General features: G+C 47.0%; 1 protein-coding gene across 1 annotated transcript in view; it reads right to left on the bottom strand.

Moving 5' to 3' along the window:
* The window catches only part of ankfn1b (ankyrin repeat and fibronectin type III domain containing 1b), a 1,028,185-nt gene that overhangs the window by 117,128 nt on the left and 891,742 nt on the right, over nt 1–19,315 (bottom strand). The window contains exon 14 of the mRNA XM_068056894.1: nt 18,060–18,192. Within this exon, the coding sequence (XP_067912995.1) occupies nt 18,060–18,192 (133 nt within the window). The remainder of the gene's footprint in view (nt 1–18,059; nt 18,193–19,315) is intronic.

The raw sequence follows: 19,315 nt of genomic DNA, 5'->3' as shown, positions 1-19,315 counted from the left end.
AAAAAAGGTAATAATCTCTGGATTACTACCTGATCCACCAGCAAATTGGCAAAGGGTCAATAAGATTAAAGAGGTAAATTTGTGGCTCAAAGATTGATTATATCTTGCCCCACCCCCACTTTACTTGCTTAAAATCTTTTACATTTCTTACATCTGCCAGTTCTGAAGAAGGGTCACTGACATGAAATGTTAACTCTGCTTCTCTCTCCACAGATGCTGCCGGACCTGCTGAGTATTTCCAGCGTTTCTTGTTTCTATTTCAGATTTCCAGCATCCTCAGTATTTTACTTTTATTTTGGTGTGGGAAAAATGGGTTCGAATTAGTAGGACATTGGCACCAGTACTGGGGAAGGAGGGAGCTGTTCCGATGGGATGGGCTCCATCGAAATCATGCTGGGACCAGAGTCCTGGCAAATTGCATAACTAGGGCTGTAGACAGGGCTTTAAACAAAATAGTTGGATGGAGGGTTCAGTTGCATGGAAAATTAGGAAGTCAAAGTTAAGGGAGAAGGTAGGAGTGCAGGTTAGTGATTATTTTATTTTTATTTATTTATTTTTTATTTTATTTAGAGATACAGCACTGAAACAGGCCCTTCGGCCCACCGAGTCTGTGCCGATCTTCAACCAGCCATTTATACTAATCCTACACTAATCCCATATTCCTACCACATCCCCACCTGTCCCTATATTTCCTTACCACCTACCTATACTAGGGGGAATTTATAATGGCCAATTTACCTATCAACCTGCAAGTCTTTGGCTGTGGGAGGAAACCGGAGCACCCGGAGAAAACCCACGCAGACACAGGGAGAACTTGCAAACTCCACACAGGCAGTACCCAGAATTGACCCGGGTCGCTGGAGCTGTGAGGCTGCGGTGCTAACCACTGCGCCACTGTGCCGCCCCGGGAATTGAATATTCAAGGATACTCAGTATTTTGGAAGGATAGGCAGGAAGGAAAAGGAGGTGGTGTAGCTTTGTTAGTAAAGGAAGAGATCAGTGCTGTAGTGAGAAATGATATAGGCACTGGAGATCAAGACGTGGAATCAGTCTGGGTAGAAATAAGAAATAGCAAGGGAAAGAAGTCCCTGGTGGGAGTAATCTATAGTTCCCAAACAGTAGTTCCGCAGTGGGGCACAGTATAAACCAGGAAATACAGGGGGCTTGTAAGAAAGGTACGGCAATAATCATAGGTGATTTTAATATACATATAGACTGGATTAATCAAATTGGCAAGGGTAGCCTCGAGGGAGAGTTCATTAAATGTATTAGAGATTGTTTTTTGGAGCAATATGTTGTGGAACCAACCAGGGAGCAGGCTATTCTAGAGTTGGTATTGTGTAATGAGGTGGGATTAATTAATGATCTCATAGTTAAGGATCCTCTGGGGAAGAGTGATCATAGCATGCTAGAATTTCAAATTCAGTTTGAGGGAGAGTTCTGGTGTTCTGGAGTTAAACAAAGGTAATTACATAGGCATGAGGACAGATTTGGCCCTAGTGGACTGGGCAGGAAGAATGAAAGGTAGGACAACTGATGAGCAGTGGCAGATGTTTAAGGAGATATTCAATTCCTCCCAACTGAAATATATTCCAGAGAGGAAGAAAGATTGTAAGAGGGGGAAAAAACATCCACGGCTAAGCAAGGAAGTTAAGAATAACATAAAGACAAAAACTACAGCATACCATATTGCAAAGGCCGGTGGCAGGCTGGAAGATTGGGAAACTTTTAAAGATTAACAAAGGGTTACTAAAAAAGTAATAAAACGAGCAAAAGTAAATTATGAAAGAAAACGAGCGCAAAATATAAAAACGGATAGCAAAAGCTTAAAGTAAATGTTGGTCCTTTGGAGGATGAGATAAGGGAGTTAATAGGGGGGAACACAGAAATTGCAGAGACACTAAATCAGTATTTTGCCTCAGTTTTCACGGTGGAGGACACTAGTACCATCCCAATAGTAACAGGTAATGCAGAGGCTATAGAAAGGGAGGAACTTAGAACAATCATCATCACGAGGGAAAAAGTACTGAGCAAACTATTGGGATTGAAGGCAGACAAGTCCCCAGGGCCTGATGACCTACATCCTAGGGTCTTAAAGGAAGTGGCAGCAGAGACAGTGGATCCATTGGTTATAATATTCCAAAATTCCCTGGATACAGGAAAGGTTCCAGTGGATTGGAAAAAAGCTAATATAATGCCCTTATTCAAAAAGGGAGGGAGGCAGAAAGTAGGAAACTATAGACCAGTTAGTTTAACATCTGTTGTTGGGAAATTGTTAGAATCCATTATTAAGGAAGTAATAACAGGACATTTAGAAAGTCAAAACACAATCCATCAGAGTCAGCATGGTTTTATGAAGGGTAAATCGTGTTTGACTAATTTGCTAGAGTTCTTCGAAGATGTAACAAATAAAGTGGATAATGGGGATTCTGTAGATGTAGTATATCTGGATTTCCAGAAGGCATTTGTAAGGTGCCACACAAAAGGTTAATACACAAGGTAGGATCACATGAGGTTAGGTGCAATTTATTAGCTTGGATAGAGGATTGGCTAGCCAACAGAAAACAGAGAGTCGGGATAAATGGGTCTTTATCTGGTTGGCAAGATGTAACTAGTGGGGTGCCACAGGGTTCGGTCCTTGGGCCCCAACTATTTACAATCTGTATAAATGACTTGGATGCAGGGATACAAGGTACGATAGGCAAATTTGCAGATGGCACTAAAATAGGTGGGATAGTAAGTTGCAATAAAGAAATAAGAAATTTACAAATGGATATGGATAGGTTAGGTGAATGGGCCAAAATTTGGCAAATGGAGTTTAACGTGGATAAGTGTGAGGTTATCCATTTTGGTCGGAAGAATAGAAAGGCAAATTATTATCTAAATGGAGCGAAACTTCAGAGTGCTTCGATGCAGAGGGATCTGGGTGTCCTTGTGCATGAATCGCAGAGAACTAGTATGCAGGTGTAGCAGGTAATAAGGAAGGCAAATGGAATTTTGGCATTTATTGCAAAAGGAATAGAGTATAAAAGTAGGGACGTGTTGCTGCAACTGTACAAGGCATTAGTGAGACCGCACCTGGACTATGGCATACAGTTTTGGTCCCCTTACTTGAGGAGGGATGTAGTTGCATTGGAGGCAGTTCCTGCTCCTATGTTCCGATGTTCAGTGGCCAGGATTTGAATGGTGTAATGGTGGGCAGCTGCAATTGTCATACTGTGGCTACTGAAACTGTGATAAACACTCAACAACACACATTTTCACTTGTTCTTCCATCTTAAATACAGCTACCTGAAGGAAAGACAGTGGCAAACCAGCGGGTGGCATTCAAAAGCGAGATTCTATGGGCACAGTGTAGACATGTCCCCACAAATAAAAACGGTGGTACTGCCAAATCTAAAGCACTCTGGTTATTTAGAAGCATACATGGTAAGATAAAGCAGAAAAAGAAAGCTTATGACAGTCACAAAAACTTAATACTTTTGAACCATAGAACCATATAAAAATTACGGGACAAAAGGAGGCCATTCAGCCCATCGTGTCTGTGCTGGCTGAAAAAACTAGCTGCCCAATCCAATCCCACCTTCCAGCACCTGGTCTGTACCCTTGCAGGTTATAGCACTTCAGGTGCATGTCCAGGTACCTTTTTAAAAGAATTGAGGGTTTCTGCCTCCACCACCATTCCTGGCAGTGAATTCCAGACACCCACCACCCTCTGGGTAAAAAAGGTTTTCCTCATGTCCTCTCTAATCCTTCTACCAATCACCTTAAATCTGTGCCCCCTGGTAACTGACCTCCCCGCCAGGGGAAACAGGTCCATCCTGTTTACTCTATCTAGGCCCCTCGTAATTTTGTACACCTCAATTAAGTCACCCCTCAGCCTCCTCTGTTCTAAGGAAAACAACCCTCGCCTATCCAATCTTTCCTCATAGCTGCAACTTTCAAACCCTGGCAGCATTCTTGTAAATCTCCTCTGTACTCTCTCCACAGCAATTATTTCCTTCCTGTAATGTGGTGACCAGAACTGTACACAATACTCCAGCTGTGGCCTAACCAGTGTTTTATACAGTTCCAGCATTACATCCCTGCTTTTGTATTCTATACCTTGGCCAATAAAGGAAAGCATTCCATATGCCTTCTTCACCACTCTATCTACCTGTCCTGCCACCTTCAGGGACCTGTGGACATGCATTCCAAGGTCTCTCACTTCTTCTACCCCACTCAATATCCTCCCGTTTATTGTGTATTCCATCACTTTGTTTGCCCTTCCCAAATGCATTACCTCACATTACTCTGGATTGAATTCCAATGATTGATGATTAAAATCTGGTTTAAGAGGTCAAAATTGAAGCAAATCAGATATCTTGGAGGGTTGTGGGACTAGAGGAGATTACAGAAATAGGGAGGTGTGAGGCCATGGAGGATTTTGAAAACCTGGATGAGAATTTTAAAATCGAGGCGTTGCTTAACTGGGAGCCAATGTAGGTCAGCGAGCGCAGGAGTGATAGGTGAACAGAACTTGGTATGAGCAGAGCTTTGATCTGATCCATTAGCTGTGGGATCGCTTTGCTCTGTCCATCGCATGCTGCTTCACTGTTTAGTATGCAAGTAGTCCTGTGTTACAGCTTCACCAGGTCGGCACCTCATTTTTAGGTATGCCTGGTGCTGCTCCTGGCATGGTCTCCTACATTTCTCATTGAACTAAGGTTGGTCCCCTGGCTTGATGGTAATGATAGAGTGAGGGAAATGTCGGTCCATGAAGTTACAGATTATGGTTGAATGCAATTCTGCTGATGCTGATGGCCCACAGCACCTCACGGATGCCCAATTTTGAGCTGCTTGGTCTGTCTGAATCTATCCTATTTAGCACAGAGGTAGTGCCACACAACCCGATGTATGGTATCCTGAATGTGAAGTCAGGACTTCATCTCCACAAGGACTGTGTGGTGGTCACTTCTACCAATACTGTCATGGACAGATGCATCTGTGGCAGATAGATTGGTGAGGATGAGGTCAAATTAGTTTTTCCCTTTTGCGGGTTCTCTCACCACCTACCGTAGGCCAAGTCTGGCTCAGCTGCATAATATTTCCTCCCTCAATATGTTAATCCCATTCAATAGTTCACACTCCTCCTCCTTAACTACAATGTCCGCATCGCCCCCCACTGAAGTGAAAACAGACACAAAGGGCTAGATTTTGTTCTCCCACAGGCCAGGAGCAGCAGTGGGTGCAGAAAATGGCAGTTGCCCCGCACGGGAGCCGCACTCCCACAATTATACGGCGGGCAGCTACTTAACATATTGACAGTGGCGGCCGCAACCCCCCCCCCGCCCCCCAAATCACGTGGTGAGGGCGACATTGGTGACAACGTTGACGGCATCACCTGCTGCCAGACCAGGTGCTGGCGCCATTTTTGAAAGCCCTGCAAAAAGTTCAAAATAATGCAGAGTTGACCCTTTCCCCACCTCGGTGGTGCCAGCTTCGCCTGGACAGGAAAGTGAAGGCGCGTGAGTGCCATACGACTTGCTCAAGATTGGGAACAGAAGGTAAGATCGTGGTGAATTAAATTTAAATTTATGGAGAGAGGTATTTTATATATGTAAAGTAGGATCCCATCTCAGAGTGGCACAGACGCTGCCACAGAGTCTCACCGCTGCCGGGAAGATTGGACCCGGCAATCCCAGCGTCGGGTTCTGTGGCAGCCGCTGCTGCTCTGATTCTCCGGCCCCCACACCACTACAAAACCCGGCGTTGGGCTGGGAGCAAAATCCAGCCGAAAGTATTCATTAAGGACCATGCCCATGTCTTCTGGCTGCATACACAAGTTACCTTTTGGTCTCTAATTGGCCCTGCTCTCTCCTTAGTTATCCTCTTTCTCTTTATGTATTTGTAAAACATCTTTGGGTTTTCCTTGATTTTGCCAAGGTTTTTTCAAGCCATGTCTTTGCTTTCCAAATTTCCTTTTAAATTTCAGCCCTGCCTTTTATATACTCCTCTAGGCTTTCTGCAGAACTGAGCTCTCGGTATATTACCTTATCCCACTCTGTACACTCTTTGACATCCAACAAGGTCTAGATTTGGGAGCCCTACCCTTTATCTTAATTGGAAAATATTTGTTCTGAACCCTTTCTATCTTGTCCTTTAATGCCTCCTACTGCTCTGAGGCTGAAAGTACCTGTTTCCAGTCCACTTTTGCCAAATTACATCTCAACTTTGTAAAGTTGGCCTTTCCCCAATTTATAACTTTTACTCTGGCTATTTTTGCCCATTCAATAACTATGCCATAGCTAATCGAATTATGATCACTACCACTAAAATATTCTCTCAGTGATATGCCTACCATCTGCCCAGCTTCATTTCTAAAATTAAATCTAAACCTGCCCTTTTTTTGTTGGGCTTAATAAATACTGGCAAAAAAAACTCTCCTCAATGCATTTGAAGAATTCTGCACCCTCTGTACCTTTTACACTGCCTCCATCCCAGTTAATATTAGGGGAGTTGAAATCCCCTATTATAACTTCCCTATTGTTTCTGCACTTCTCAGCAATTTGTCGACATATTTGCTCTTCTATCTCCCCCTGACAGTTTAATGGTCTGTAGAACACGCCCAGCAGTGTGATTTCCCCTTTTTTTCCCTCAGTTCAACCCATATGCCTCATTTGATGATCCTTCTGGCATATCATCCCTCCTCAGAGCTGTGAATGTTTATTTCACCAAAATTGTGACTCCTCCTCCTTTTTTATTCCCTTCCCTACCCCGTTTTAAAACCCTGTAACCAGGAATGTTTTCATACTTCGAAGTGTCAATCAGTGCCCTTAGCACATCTGCCTTATTCACTACGCTCCTTGCACTGAGCATGTAACACTAATCACTAAATTCCTCCATTTTCTAACCTTTGTTTTCTCTGCCTTCCACACCACTTACTAATTTCCTGCCTTCCATTTCCAGTTTTACCTTCCTCCCTTCTCAACATACCCTCAGGTTCCCACTTGCTGCCAAGCTACTTTAAACTTTCCCCAACAGCACTAACAAACCTCTGAGGCATGATATTGGGCCCAGCCCTGTTGAGATGCAACCCACCTTGGATAGATCCCATCACCCCCCAGAACTGGTCCCAATGCCCCAGGAATCTAAAGCCCTTCCTTCTGCACCATCTCTCCAGCTGCACATTCATCTGTAGTATCCCTGGAGGTGATAATTGATGCAGTGAGGGCATGAAGAGAAGTCCTCTTCCCTGAGGACAGCAGGAGGAGGCCAACCAGCCAGGCCTCACCAAGCAGGCACAGTTTCAGAGTCTGGCAGCAGCCGAAGTGTAGTCCTGAGGAACTGGATCCAGTGCTGGAAAAGGTTTAATCACCTCATTCAGTCCGTCAAGGTGAGTGTCCTACAAGTCTCAGCTGGCAGCTGTCCATCTCTCACCTCCCTAGCATTGTCCTGCACAGCACTCCTGTAACTGACACATCTTGCTGTTAACACATTGCTTTCTCCAGCCCCCTCCTCAAGTCTCCACCTCAACCAACAACACTCAAACTCAACCTTATCCTATCGCCTCTTGCACCCATCCCTCACAGTAACTCTCCTCAAACATTCATCGTTCATCCTCAGCGATCAGTTAAATCCTAATTCTCTACATTTTGTCATTGCAGGAGAAGAGCACAAAACTCCAGGGAAAGGCAAAGACCCAGGGACAGACCTGCAGTCTTGGCCACCCTGACTGCTATGAAGGAGGAAGACCTTGAGATTGTTGGGTGGCAACAGTACAGGCCGTTGCTGAAGGAGAGATGGGAGTGGTCCAGAGACCTGGTGACAGCATTAGATATCACACTGGCTCAATAAGGAATGTAGGAGACCATGCCAGGAGCAGCACCAGGCATACCTAAAAATGAGGTGTCAACCTGGTGAAGCTACAACACAGGACTACTTGCATGCCAAACTGCAGAAGCAGCATGCAATAAACAGAGCTAAGTGATCCCACAACCAACGGATCAGATCCAAGCTCTGTAGTCCTGCCACATCCAGTCATGAATAACGGTGCACAATTAAACAACTAATAGGAGGAGGAGACTCCACAAATATCCCCATCCTCAACAATGGGGGAGCCCAGCACATCAGTGCAAAAGAAAAGGCTGAAGCTTTCACAACCATCTTCAGCCAGAAGTGCCAAGTGGATAAATGTAATATCTCCAAATTTGCAGATGACGCAAAACTGGGTGGGAGGGTGAGTTGTGAGGAGGATGCAGAGAGGTTTCAGGGTGATTTGGACAAGTTAAGTGAGTGGGCAAATGCATGGCAGATGCAGTATAATGTGGGTAAATGTGAGGTTATCCACTTTGGTAGCAAAAACAGGAAGGCAGATTATTATCTGAACGGCTATAAACTGTGAGAGGGGAATATGCAGCGAGACCTGGGTGTTCTCGTACACCAGTCGCTGAAGGTAAGCATGCAGGTGCAACAGGCGGTAAAAACGGCAAATGGTATGTTGGCCTTCATAGCGAGAGGATTCGAGTACAGGAGCAGGGATGTCTTGCTGCAATTATACAGGGCCTTGGTGAGGCCACACCTGGAATATTGTGTGCAGTTTTGGTCTCCTTGTCTGAGGAAGGATGTTCTTACTATAGAGGGAGTGCAGTGAAGGTTTACCAGACTGATTCCTGGGGTGGTGGGACTGACATATGAGGAGAGATTGAGTCGGTTAGGATTATATTCGCTGGAGTTCAGAAGAGTGAGGGGGGATCTCATAGAAACCTATAAAATTCTAACAGGACTTGACAGGGTAGATGCAGGAAGGATGTTCCCAATGGAGGGGGAGTTCAGAACCAGGGGTCATAGTCTAAGGATACGGGGTAAACCTTTCAGGAATGAGATGAGAAGAAATTTCTTCACCCAGAGAGTGGTGAGCCTGTGGAATTCACTACCACAGAAAGCAGTTGAGGCCAAAACATTGTATGTTTTCAAGAAGGAGTTAAATATAGCTCTTGGGGCGAAAGGGATCAAAGGGTATGGGGCGAAATCGGGAACAAGCTACTGAGTTGGATGATCAGCCATGATCATAATGAATGGTGGAGCAGGCTCGAAGGGCCAAATGGCCTACTCCTGCTCCTATTTTCTATGTTTCTATCCATCTCAGCCTCCTCTTGAGGTCCCCAGCCTCACAGATTAAAGGGCTGCTCAGGTCGGGAAAAAGAACCCGACCAATCCAAAGTGGACCTGAGCCCTACCCGGCCCTAGTCCCTCCAATTTCACCCCGAGCCTGACCCGACCCGAGCCCGACCCCGGCTCGACCCGACCCGAGCCCAACCCGACAATCCCTCTACTTAAATTCCGACTGGGAAGCTCCATGAAGCTGCAGCGCATGCGCGATGACGTCATTGTGACATCACTCGCTCACTGTGCAGACTCAGTTTCATCCCGGACTCCCAATTCAGGTAAGTTTTTTATTTTTAATACTTACCTGCAGAGCACTTACCGTGTGTGTCTGGCCCGACTCAACCTGAGCACGACCCGGACTCGGATCAACCCAACCCGAGCCCGAAAGCCGGACCAGGAAGATGGGCCGGACCCGACCCAAACCCGATACATGTCGTCGGGTCCCATCGGGTTCAGGTGGGGTGCAGGCCTTTATCACAATCTTCAGCCAATAAAATTCACTCCACGTGGTATCAAGAAACAGCTGAAGGCACTGGATACTGCAAAGACTACGGGCCCTGACAACAGTCCGGCAATTGTATTGAAGACTTGTGCTGCAGAACTAGCCGTGCCCCTAGCCAAGCTGTTCCAGTACAGCTACAACACTGGCATCCACCCAGCAATGTGGAAAATTGCCCAGGTATGTCCTATCCACAAAACGCAGGACAAATCCAACCCGGCTAATTACCACCCCATCAGTCTATTCTTGATCATCAGCAAAGTGATGGACGGTGTCGTCGACAGTGCTATCAAGCACCACTTCAACAGCAATAAACTGCTCACTGATGCTCAGTTTGGGTTCCACCAGGGCCACTCAGCTCCTGACCTCATTACAGCCTCGGTCCAAACATGGACAAAAGAGTTGAACTCAAGAGGTGAGGTGAGAGTGACTGCTCTTGACAACAAGGCAGCATTTGACTGAGTGTGGCATCAAGGAGCCCTAGGCATACTGAAGTCAATGGGAATCAAACGGAAAATTCTCCACTGGTTGGAGACATACCGAGCTCAAAGAAAGATGGCTGTGGTTGTTGGGGGCCAATCATCTCAGCCCCAGGACATTTTTGCAGGAGTTCCTCAGGGTAGTGTCCCAGGCCCAACCATCTTCAGCTGCTTCATCAATGACCTTCCATCCATCATAAGGTCAAGGGTAATTAGGGACGGGCAATAAATGTTGGCCTTGCCAGTGTCGCCCACATCCCATGAAAGAATAATAAAAAAACTTAACTGTCATTCATGTTGAATCGCTGCTTCTAATACATTAAATGTCAACATCTGCACCATGCTATCTTGGAACCCAATTTCATCTTCCTTCAGCACTAACTTATGTCTTTCATCTCCTATAGGTGCACTGATGATGTCAGCAGAGAGGATGAGGGAGGAACATGTGGAGTCCTCAGAGGAGAGCCACCAGTGTGAGGATCCACCATCACATCACTCCTGTACACCCTCCATCAGCGCAGATACACACACCTCTAGTGGTCCATCATCTCAGATAGACACGAGCCACCCCCCCACCACACCACCCCCGCCCCCCCCAATCACCTGGCGGGGGCAGGAGACGAGTCGCTGCTTTCTGCATCAGATGACACCGGAGTAGGTGCTGGTGCCATATTTAAAAGCCTGTCAGTCCTGCATTCACTCCTGCCTTAGTCACTGGCAGCTTTCAATGTGCCACTGAAAACACTGTTAGACTGAATCCTGGACACCCCCAACCCCCTGAAGAGGGCAGCACAGGATGGTCGGGGCACGATAAAGGGTGGCCCCATGGTTCAGTGATGCCTCCCTGCAGATTCTCCGCCAGACTGCAAGGGAAAGGCAGGAGGTTCTCTTCACCAGAGATGAAGAGGTCCGCCCCCCTGACCAAGTAAGCCTGGGCGGAGATTGCAGAGGAAGTTAGTAGCCATGGGGTCACCCAACGCAACTGAATCTAGTGCAGGAAGAGGATCAATGGGCGGCACAGTGGCGCAGTGGTTAGCACCGCAGCCTCACAGCTCCAGCGACCCGGGTTCAATTCTGGGTACTGCCTGTGTGGAGTTTGCAAGTTCTCCCTGTGTCTGCGTGGGTTTTCTCCGGGTGCTCCGGTTTCCTCCCACCACCAAAAGACTTGCAGGTTGATAGGTAAATTGGCCATTATAAATTGCCCCTAGTATAGGTAGGTGGAAGGGGAATATAGGGACAGGTGAGGATGTGGTAGGAATATGGGATTAGTGTAGGATTAGTATAAATGGGTGGTTAATGGTCGGCACAGACTCGGTGGGCCGAAGGGCCTGTTTCAGTGCTGTATCTCTAAATCTAAAAAAATCTAATGACCTCCTGCATTCAGCCAAGGTGAGCACTCCATAATTCTCCCCGTATTACTGAGTGCAAGTGGCTATGCAGGAGGAAGCAGGGCATGATGAGGGAAGCATTACCATGGTGATGGCAGAGGGGCTAGGGTTTCATCTCATCCTGACAGATGCATGGTTGCATCTCGGCCACAGGCCACCTTCCTTCATTGCTCACATCCATTAACTCCCCTTACAGTGTGCGTCAGCATGAGATACATCAGAGTAACCAGTAAGGGACAAGGGGCTGACAGTAGCAGAACTGTCATGTTGATCTGTCTATTCTCCACTATCGCCATCCTTCCTCTTGCAGGACAAGAGGGCCCACAATAGGAGGGAGAAGGCCTGGACTGGCAGAGGACTTCCAGATCTGTATCCTCTCACCCTAGGCGAAGAAGAGGCCTTGGAATTGGCGGGGACCCAAGGCGGCCACACAATATCAAGTGGAGAGACTGGAATCTCTGCACAAGAGAATGAGGATTGGCTTCCATTGACATACAGTTCACTTCTGGAGACCCACATCATGTATGGTTGGCTTGATGAGATCTGCACAGCTGAACCCACACAGGTTTGTGTTCTCTCATGTATATCAGCAGCTGCAGGAGACTCAACCAGAAGGGGGACAGCTGTCCACCTCTGAGGAGGAGAATTACTCAGAGGATGCACTGTCCCTTGACTCTCCTGCACCTTCCACCAGCGCAGATACTTTCACCTCAGTGGGTTTCCGCTCGGCTGTAGAATCTGGGTCACAAGCTGGTCAGAGAACCGCACAGGCGCCTGAGCAGTTGGCTGAGGCTGAGACAGCTGAGGCCTCTGGCAGTCGGAGGACGGTGGGTGGCCAGGCTCATGCTGAGCCCCAGGCTGATGATGATCCTCTGGTGTCCACAGCACAGGGCATGCTGGAGCTGCAGAGAGAAGTAAGGTAACATCAGAGATACCAGAGACCAGCGCACAGCCATGAGCGGACAATGGAGGAGTCCATTGATAGCATGAGTGCTGCCATGTCTCAGGCACATGAGCACATGGCTTCATCCATCGAGTGGTTAGCAACCCTCATGGAGAGCCAGATCACACAAATGTGTGCAGACCAGCACACCATTGCCTTGACCATGAGCCCTACGCAGCAGTGTCAAGGCGAGAGAAGGACAAGGCACCTGGTGTCTTCTCTCGCTCCTTGTCCTTCTCTGGTGAGCAGGGAGGTTCAAGTGAACTTTGAAAGGAAGGAGGAGAGGCTGACCTCCACAGCTGGAGGTTCCCCTCAGGGTGCTCCGAGTATGGACACCGACTCCTCAGCCCCTTCACCAGTGAGCCCAGCTCCAGCAGCTGGAGGACACCCTCAGGCAGCCGGGGCCTTCCAGGCCTCAGGCAGCCAGAGAACGCCCACCAAATTCATCACAGGCTAAGGGGCAGCCTGATCAGCAGCCTGCCTCCAGCCCAGCTGCTAGCACTGGAGTCACACCTTGTAGGAGCACTTGCAAAGGTATTAGAAAAACCACCTAGCCACACTTGGGGATTCACAAGTGTCGGAAATCTTATATGTATTGATTAGTTAAAATTTCTTTTGTTCAAATCATTAACAATCATTGTCTGAAAGCCATTTTCCATTATGCCTTAATTGTGAGCTCCTGACTTCCCCCTTAGTGCAATGCCATTGTGACCTCAGCCCTCATTAACATATGTTCTCCCACGGGCACTAGCATGGTTCGTAGCTGGTCATAAGTCAGGGAACAGAAATGGAAAGGAGGCAACAGACTATATGCATTGAGGGGAGTCTTTATTGGTTTCTCTGTGAGTGGACATCAGTGTGGCTGGAAGTGGGTGATGATGAGGGTGTCTCTTGCCTCCTTGGCACATCACTCACTCTGCCTGGCCTCCGGCACAAGGATGTAACAAGTGGAGTCTCTCAGGGGTCTGTGCTGGGGCCTCAATTTTTTACAATTTATGTCAATGATTTAGATGAGGGGAGTGATGGCTTGGTAGCTAAATTTGCAGATGACACAAAGATAGGTAGGAAAGAATGTTGTGCAGAGGACATAAGGAGGTTGCAGACCGATTATAGATAGATTGAGTGAGTGAGCAAAAAGTCTGGCAGATGGGAGTATAATGTGGGAAAATATGAAGTTGTTCACTTTGGCAGGAAGAATGAAAAAGCAGAGTATTACTTAAACGGAGAGCAACTGCAGAATTCTGAGGTGCAGAAGGATCTAGGTGTTCTAGTGCATGAGTCACAAAAAGTTAGTTTGCAGGTACAGCAAGTAATAAAGAAGGCTAATAGAATGCTATCCTTTATTATGAGAGGAATTGAAAATAAAAGTAAGGATGTTATGCTTCAGATATACAGGGCACTGGTGAGACCACATCTCAAATACTGTGTGCAGTTTTGGTCTCCTTACTTAAGGTAGGATGTAAATGCATTGAAGGGGGTTCAGAGGAAACTCACTAGATTGATAACTGGAATGACTGGGTTGTCTTATGAGGAAAAGTTGGACAGACTGGGCTTGTTTTCACTGGAGTTTAGAAGAGTGAGGGGAGACTTGTTTGAAGTTTATAAGATCCTGAACGGTCTTGACAAGGTGGATGTGGAAAGGATGTTTCCTCTTGTGGGTGAGTCCAGAACTAGGGGGCACTGTTTTAAAATTAGGGGTTGCCCTTTGAGGACAGAGATGAAGAGAAATTTTTTCTCTCAGAGGGTTGTGCGACTTTGGAACTCTCTGCCTCAGAAGGTGGTGGAGGCGGGGTCATTGAATAATTTTAAGGTGGGGGTAGATAGATTCTTGTTAGGCAAGGTAATCAAAGATTATCGGTGGTAGAGCGGAGTGTGGAATTCGAGACAGAAACAGATCAGCCATGATCTTATTGACTGACGGAGCAGGCTCGAGGGGCCAAATGGTCTACTCCTGCTCCTAATTCGTATGTTTTCACCATCCAGTGCTGCTGTTCATCTCCCTCCTCACGTCCTCCTCGTCAGTGGAGGAGTGTCACTCGGGTATCTCATCATTATGTAAGGCATCCCTCCTCTACAGTGCTAGATTGTGCACAACACAGCAGACCACCCCAATAATGAGAGACCCGCTATGCGGCATACTGCAGGGCTCCACCAGATCGATCGAGGCAGCGGAATCTCATCTTCAGTAGCCCAGTAGCCTGCCCGATGGTTGCTCAAGTGGAGCCATGGCAGTAAAACATCTCACACAGTACTTTGGTTACCCAATACAGCCACCCTCAAACCCACACAAACCCCTTGCAAAGCCCCCGAGACCCCCAACCCCCTTTCACCACACAGATACACAGTCCAAAAATAGCCTCCGAATCCCCCTCTTCCACTTTGCTTCCATATGGTTACCTGCCCATGGTGACAATGAAGCCTCTCGCCTCAGTGCTGCCAGCTTTTACAGGTCATGAACCCGAAGACATGCGAGTGCCACCCGTTGTCCACAAAATCAACAGCCAACCATTAAATTAAGAATAAATGCAAGTAAATGGATTAGAAACAACTGTTCAGCAATTTAAAATAGCTTCCTGTCACATCGGGGCTGCAATGCCATCTTGGTGCTTTCCCGGTGCTGGCACAATCCGGAACCGACGCCACAATGCCGGATTTCCAGGCGGACAGTTCTGATGCAATTCCCACACCACCATTCCTGCTTTAAGTGGCTGCATTAAACTCTGCCCACGTGCGAGCAGGAGCAGGTGCTAGAGAGAGGGACAACAGTGGAGAGTCCGTGTTGGATGGTGCAGGACATTTCAAACTCTGCTCGGCTGGACACAGAGGCTGAGCTCAAGGGTCATCCACTAAAAGGGTACTTATGGAGTAGCAAGGGGAAATGTGTGTGCTTTTGTCAGAATTTCCAGAGGCAGTGTGCACCCTTACACAGAAAATGGAGGCGTTCATCTCTATGAGTGCCACAGTGTCCCAGGAATTTGCACTGATTACCATCTCCATTGAAAGAATGGCCAATCTCATGGGGAGTCAGACGTGGCAGGCCACCAAGAGCATAATGGTCCACATAATCTGGCTGCCAGTCTACAGAACAGCAATCAAAACCTCACCTCGGTGGATCAATGCCACACTCACATGCAGCCACGTGCTCTCCTGTTCTTGGTTAGCAGGGAAGTGCAGGTGGGCCCTGAGTGTGAAGATGGAGAAGGGGCTCAAGGCAGTGGGGGCTCTTCTCAAGGCTCTCCCACTTCTTGACCCTTGCCCTCCCTCCCTCAGACAGAGCTGATGACTGAGGCTGCCCCTGCACATGTACAGATGGGGCAGTCTTAGGTGGGGCCCTCACAGGCTCCAAAACCCAAATCTCGTGTCAGAGCAGGGGAGCACGCAGCCTGCCTCTAGCTCTGCTGAAGCCACAGGGGTAGCACCACATAGAAATAATATAAAATGTACATGGAAAATGTTTTAGTTGCACAAAGGGATTTATTTGGGAGCTTATTGCATTGTTATTGTTCCATTGATGCTCTTTAGTTGAATGAAGAAATGAGTTTGATTTGAACTACACATTGTTATGGCCTCTATTTTGTTGCATCCCCCATTGACCCTGATCCAATAAGCAGCCTTGATGAAGAGGAAAGGATGTGAATGCTATGGTTGGCTCGGTGACTGTAGGTAAGAGGTGTTTGTGGGGGGGGGGGGGTGGAGAGGGGCGAGTGGGAGTAGTTGAAAGGGGGTTTTTCACAGCTTGCAATGCTGCAAACACACTTTTCAAGTGAAATGTTCCTGGATGAGTCTCTCACTAGCTTCTCTGGCAGGTAGGTCTGTGGCTGCAGACACCATCAGCAGTTCAGGATGCTCTTCCTCATCCTCTGAGGATGCCGGGCACTCTCCAACTTCCTCTTCCACCAGCTCCAGTCCTCTCTGTAGCTCCATGTTGTGATGGGCACACCAGACCAGGCCAGAATGAGCACTTCCAGATCTGTTAAGGCAGCGGAACCTCATTTTGTTCAAGCCAGCGGCTTGCTCTATTGTCGACCTGGTCGTGACATGGCTCCGGTTGTACCTGTCCTATGCCTCTGTAGTGGGGTTCCTCACTAGGATCATCAGCCAGGTCTTGAGTGGGTATCCCTGGTCTCCCAGGAGCCAAATGCTGAGGTGGAGAGAACACCTGCGGAACTTGAGACTGCTGAAGGATGAAAAAGAAATGACAGCTCCCTGGATAACTGGTGCAGATGGTACCTTCATTGCCACATGGATGCAGTCTGTGAACCCGTAGAGCTGTGGAAATTCTATGAGGAAAGCAAAGCCAACAGCCCTGTGGGTTTGACTAGCCGCATCCATGTCAAAGTAAGTATCATTGGAGGCCTTCGCAAACGAGGCATCAGTGGTCTGGGTGATGCAGTTGTGGGCAGCAGATTGTGAGATCCAATAGATGTCACCAGCAGATCCCTGGAAAGAGCCAGACACAAAGAAATTCAGAAATAAAAACAAGAAATGCTGGAACCACTCAGCAGGTCTGGCAGCATCTGTGGAAAGAGAAGCAGAGTTAACGTTTCGGGTCAGTGACCCTTCTTCGGAATTCAGGGCTGTTGTGACCTTGTCAGCCACAGGTAACACATGGCCACCTGTAACTTTGGGCAGAGGTCTTCTCCCAAAAGATTGCAGATGTCTGGAAATACCTGTTACAAGAGCCTGAGGCTTCTGAGGCACTGTTGTTTGGAGCAGTTGAGAAAGCTGATCCTTGGTCTATAGACCCTGGGCAAGGTGTATCACCTCCTTTGTACTGTTGCCCTCAGTCCACCCCCTCTGTTCCATGTACGTGGCTCTGGAGAAGGCAGTTAGAGCTGCCGTTGAAATTGCTGCCTCTGTCGCTGTGGTTGTTGGGCTGGAGAAACTTGTACTTCCCCCTCAGAGGTCCAAACAACGGCAGAATATGTCGCCCCCATGATGCAAGGAAATCTTATAAGCAACACGATGAGATTAACCTCAAGGGAGTCCAAGGCACTTGATAGTAATTGCACAAAGTTGCTGTTCCCTATGAAATCAGTGAATTTAAGCTGAAAGAACTGCTCCTGTCAGTGTTAGCCTTTCACTGTGGCTGACCACAGGCTTGCTGATTTGACCCTTTATACTGTTGCTATCAGGTCAGCTTCACTGTATGAGTTTCTGCATTGCACTCATCCTCTCCAACCTGGTGAGTTACAGATACAGTGTGGAACTCATGTGCTGGGTGGGAAAGGAGGAATGCAGGGTTAAAGAAACCCTGAATTGCTTTTTTAATTGGCTCAATTGCTTTCCTGCCAGACCCAACGGGTTCCCCGTTGGCTTCGGAATCCAACCCGGGGAAAGCTAGAAGAGAGCAGGATGATGTTGGGATCCTGACCCAAGGTCTATTTCAGGGGATTTAACTCCTTGCACATAGTGAAATCCATCTCCACCTGGCTGGGAAAACTCCCCCCATATGTAAACTCAGCACACAGCAGTGACCAAACCTGGTAGCTTCTTCGTTCACACAATTCAGTATATTCCATGAACATGTACTCATTCAATTACAGGCAGCTAGTTCAAACAGGATCCCATTAATAATCTGACAGCTCTCTTAATCCCTATACCTTTGTGAACCAAAGGAAATCTTGCATCAGCGAGCTGGAGTATGAATCATCCATCTCTACCACTGGAATCTGTTCCTCATGTGTCACAATGATGTCATCATCCTTGTAGAATATCGCTGTGAGGTACAATCCTCTGAAAAATAGGACAACACCAACAGTGTTTGTGTAACTTCACACTATGGACAGGCACAAACACAACTCAATAAAATAAATGGTACCCAGTACCTGCTGGTCAGTGGGTAAAGGTACAGCACTGAGACATACAAAAAAAGACAGATCCCAGCTTTAAGCCTGGGCTGCCCTGAGTTCAGTGATGTCAGTCACACTGGGACTAGGGGCGGGAGTGGGTAAGCACAATTACCCTGGACTAGGAAGGAAAAAAATGCAACCACTCTTCACCACTACTGTGCCCTGTAGAAAATGTGTCTATATATTGGAATGTATCTGTTTATGCGTGTGCATATTGTCATGAGTGCTTCCATTTTTTTGTTAAATTTTGAAGATTTGTGGTTTAAAACTGAAAAGGAGGCCATGGATGTTTCATTTTACAAGGGTCACTGAGAGGTCTGGACTGTAAACTGTAACTGGAAGGCAACTGTCTTCAAATAATTACCCAGCAGGGGTTGTTTTTGACCTTGGGAAGATGTTTGCAGAGAAGTGACAGGTCAAGATTTATAGGAGTCGGGAGGCTTGACTCCTGACATTGTTTTTGGTTTCGCTTTGGACAGTGAGTTGGGATATGGACAATAAACTTGCCAAGAGAGCAACACCCAGCTCAGTCTGTTCCAGCTATTTGAAGAAGCCTGCCAGTTTTCCATCTCTTGAGAAGCTGAGAAGGAAGTGTAAGAAACTGCCTGAAACCTCTGTTGCTGCATTTCTTTTCCTGAAAAGCCTGCCCAAACTGATCTTCAATGTCGCCTGTCAAGAACTGATCTAGGAAGATCTCAGTGACAGCCGTTTATACGTATGTGGGATGCCAAATCAAAAAGGACTTCTGACACCTTTTCATATCTTCTCCTTCTTTTCTTCAAGAATTAGATGGTATTTTGGCCAATTTCCTTTGTGTTTTTGTACAAGAGCTCTAAAGAGAGAATCTCTTTTTTTTCGGTATGTATATGTATGTGTGTGAGGGGCTAAGGTTAAAAGGGAACTTTTTTATTTTGATCTGTGTGTTTATGCTTTGCTTCATTACTGGTTAAGACTTGTTTTATAATAAACTAATAATTTTGTTGTTTATTAAAGAAACCTGATTGGTG

This window comes from Heterodontus francisci, chromosome 24 (genome assembly GCF_036365525.1).
Source record: "Heterodontus francisci isolate sHetFra1 chromosome 24, sHetFra1.hap1, whole genome shotgun sequence".
NCBI classification, from domain to species: Eukaryota; Metazoa; Chordata; class Chondrichthyes; order Heterodontiformes; family Heterodontidae; genus Heterodontus; species Heterodontus francisci.
This window is presented reverse-complemented; position numbering and strand designations above follow the sequence as displayed.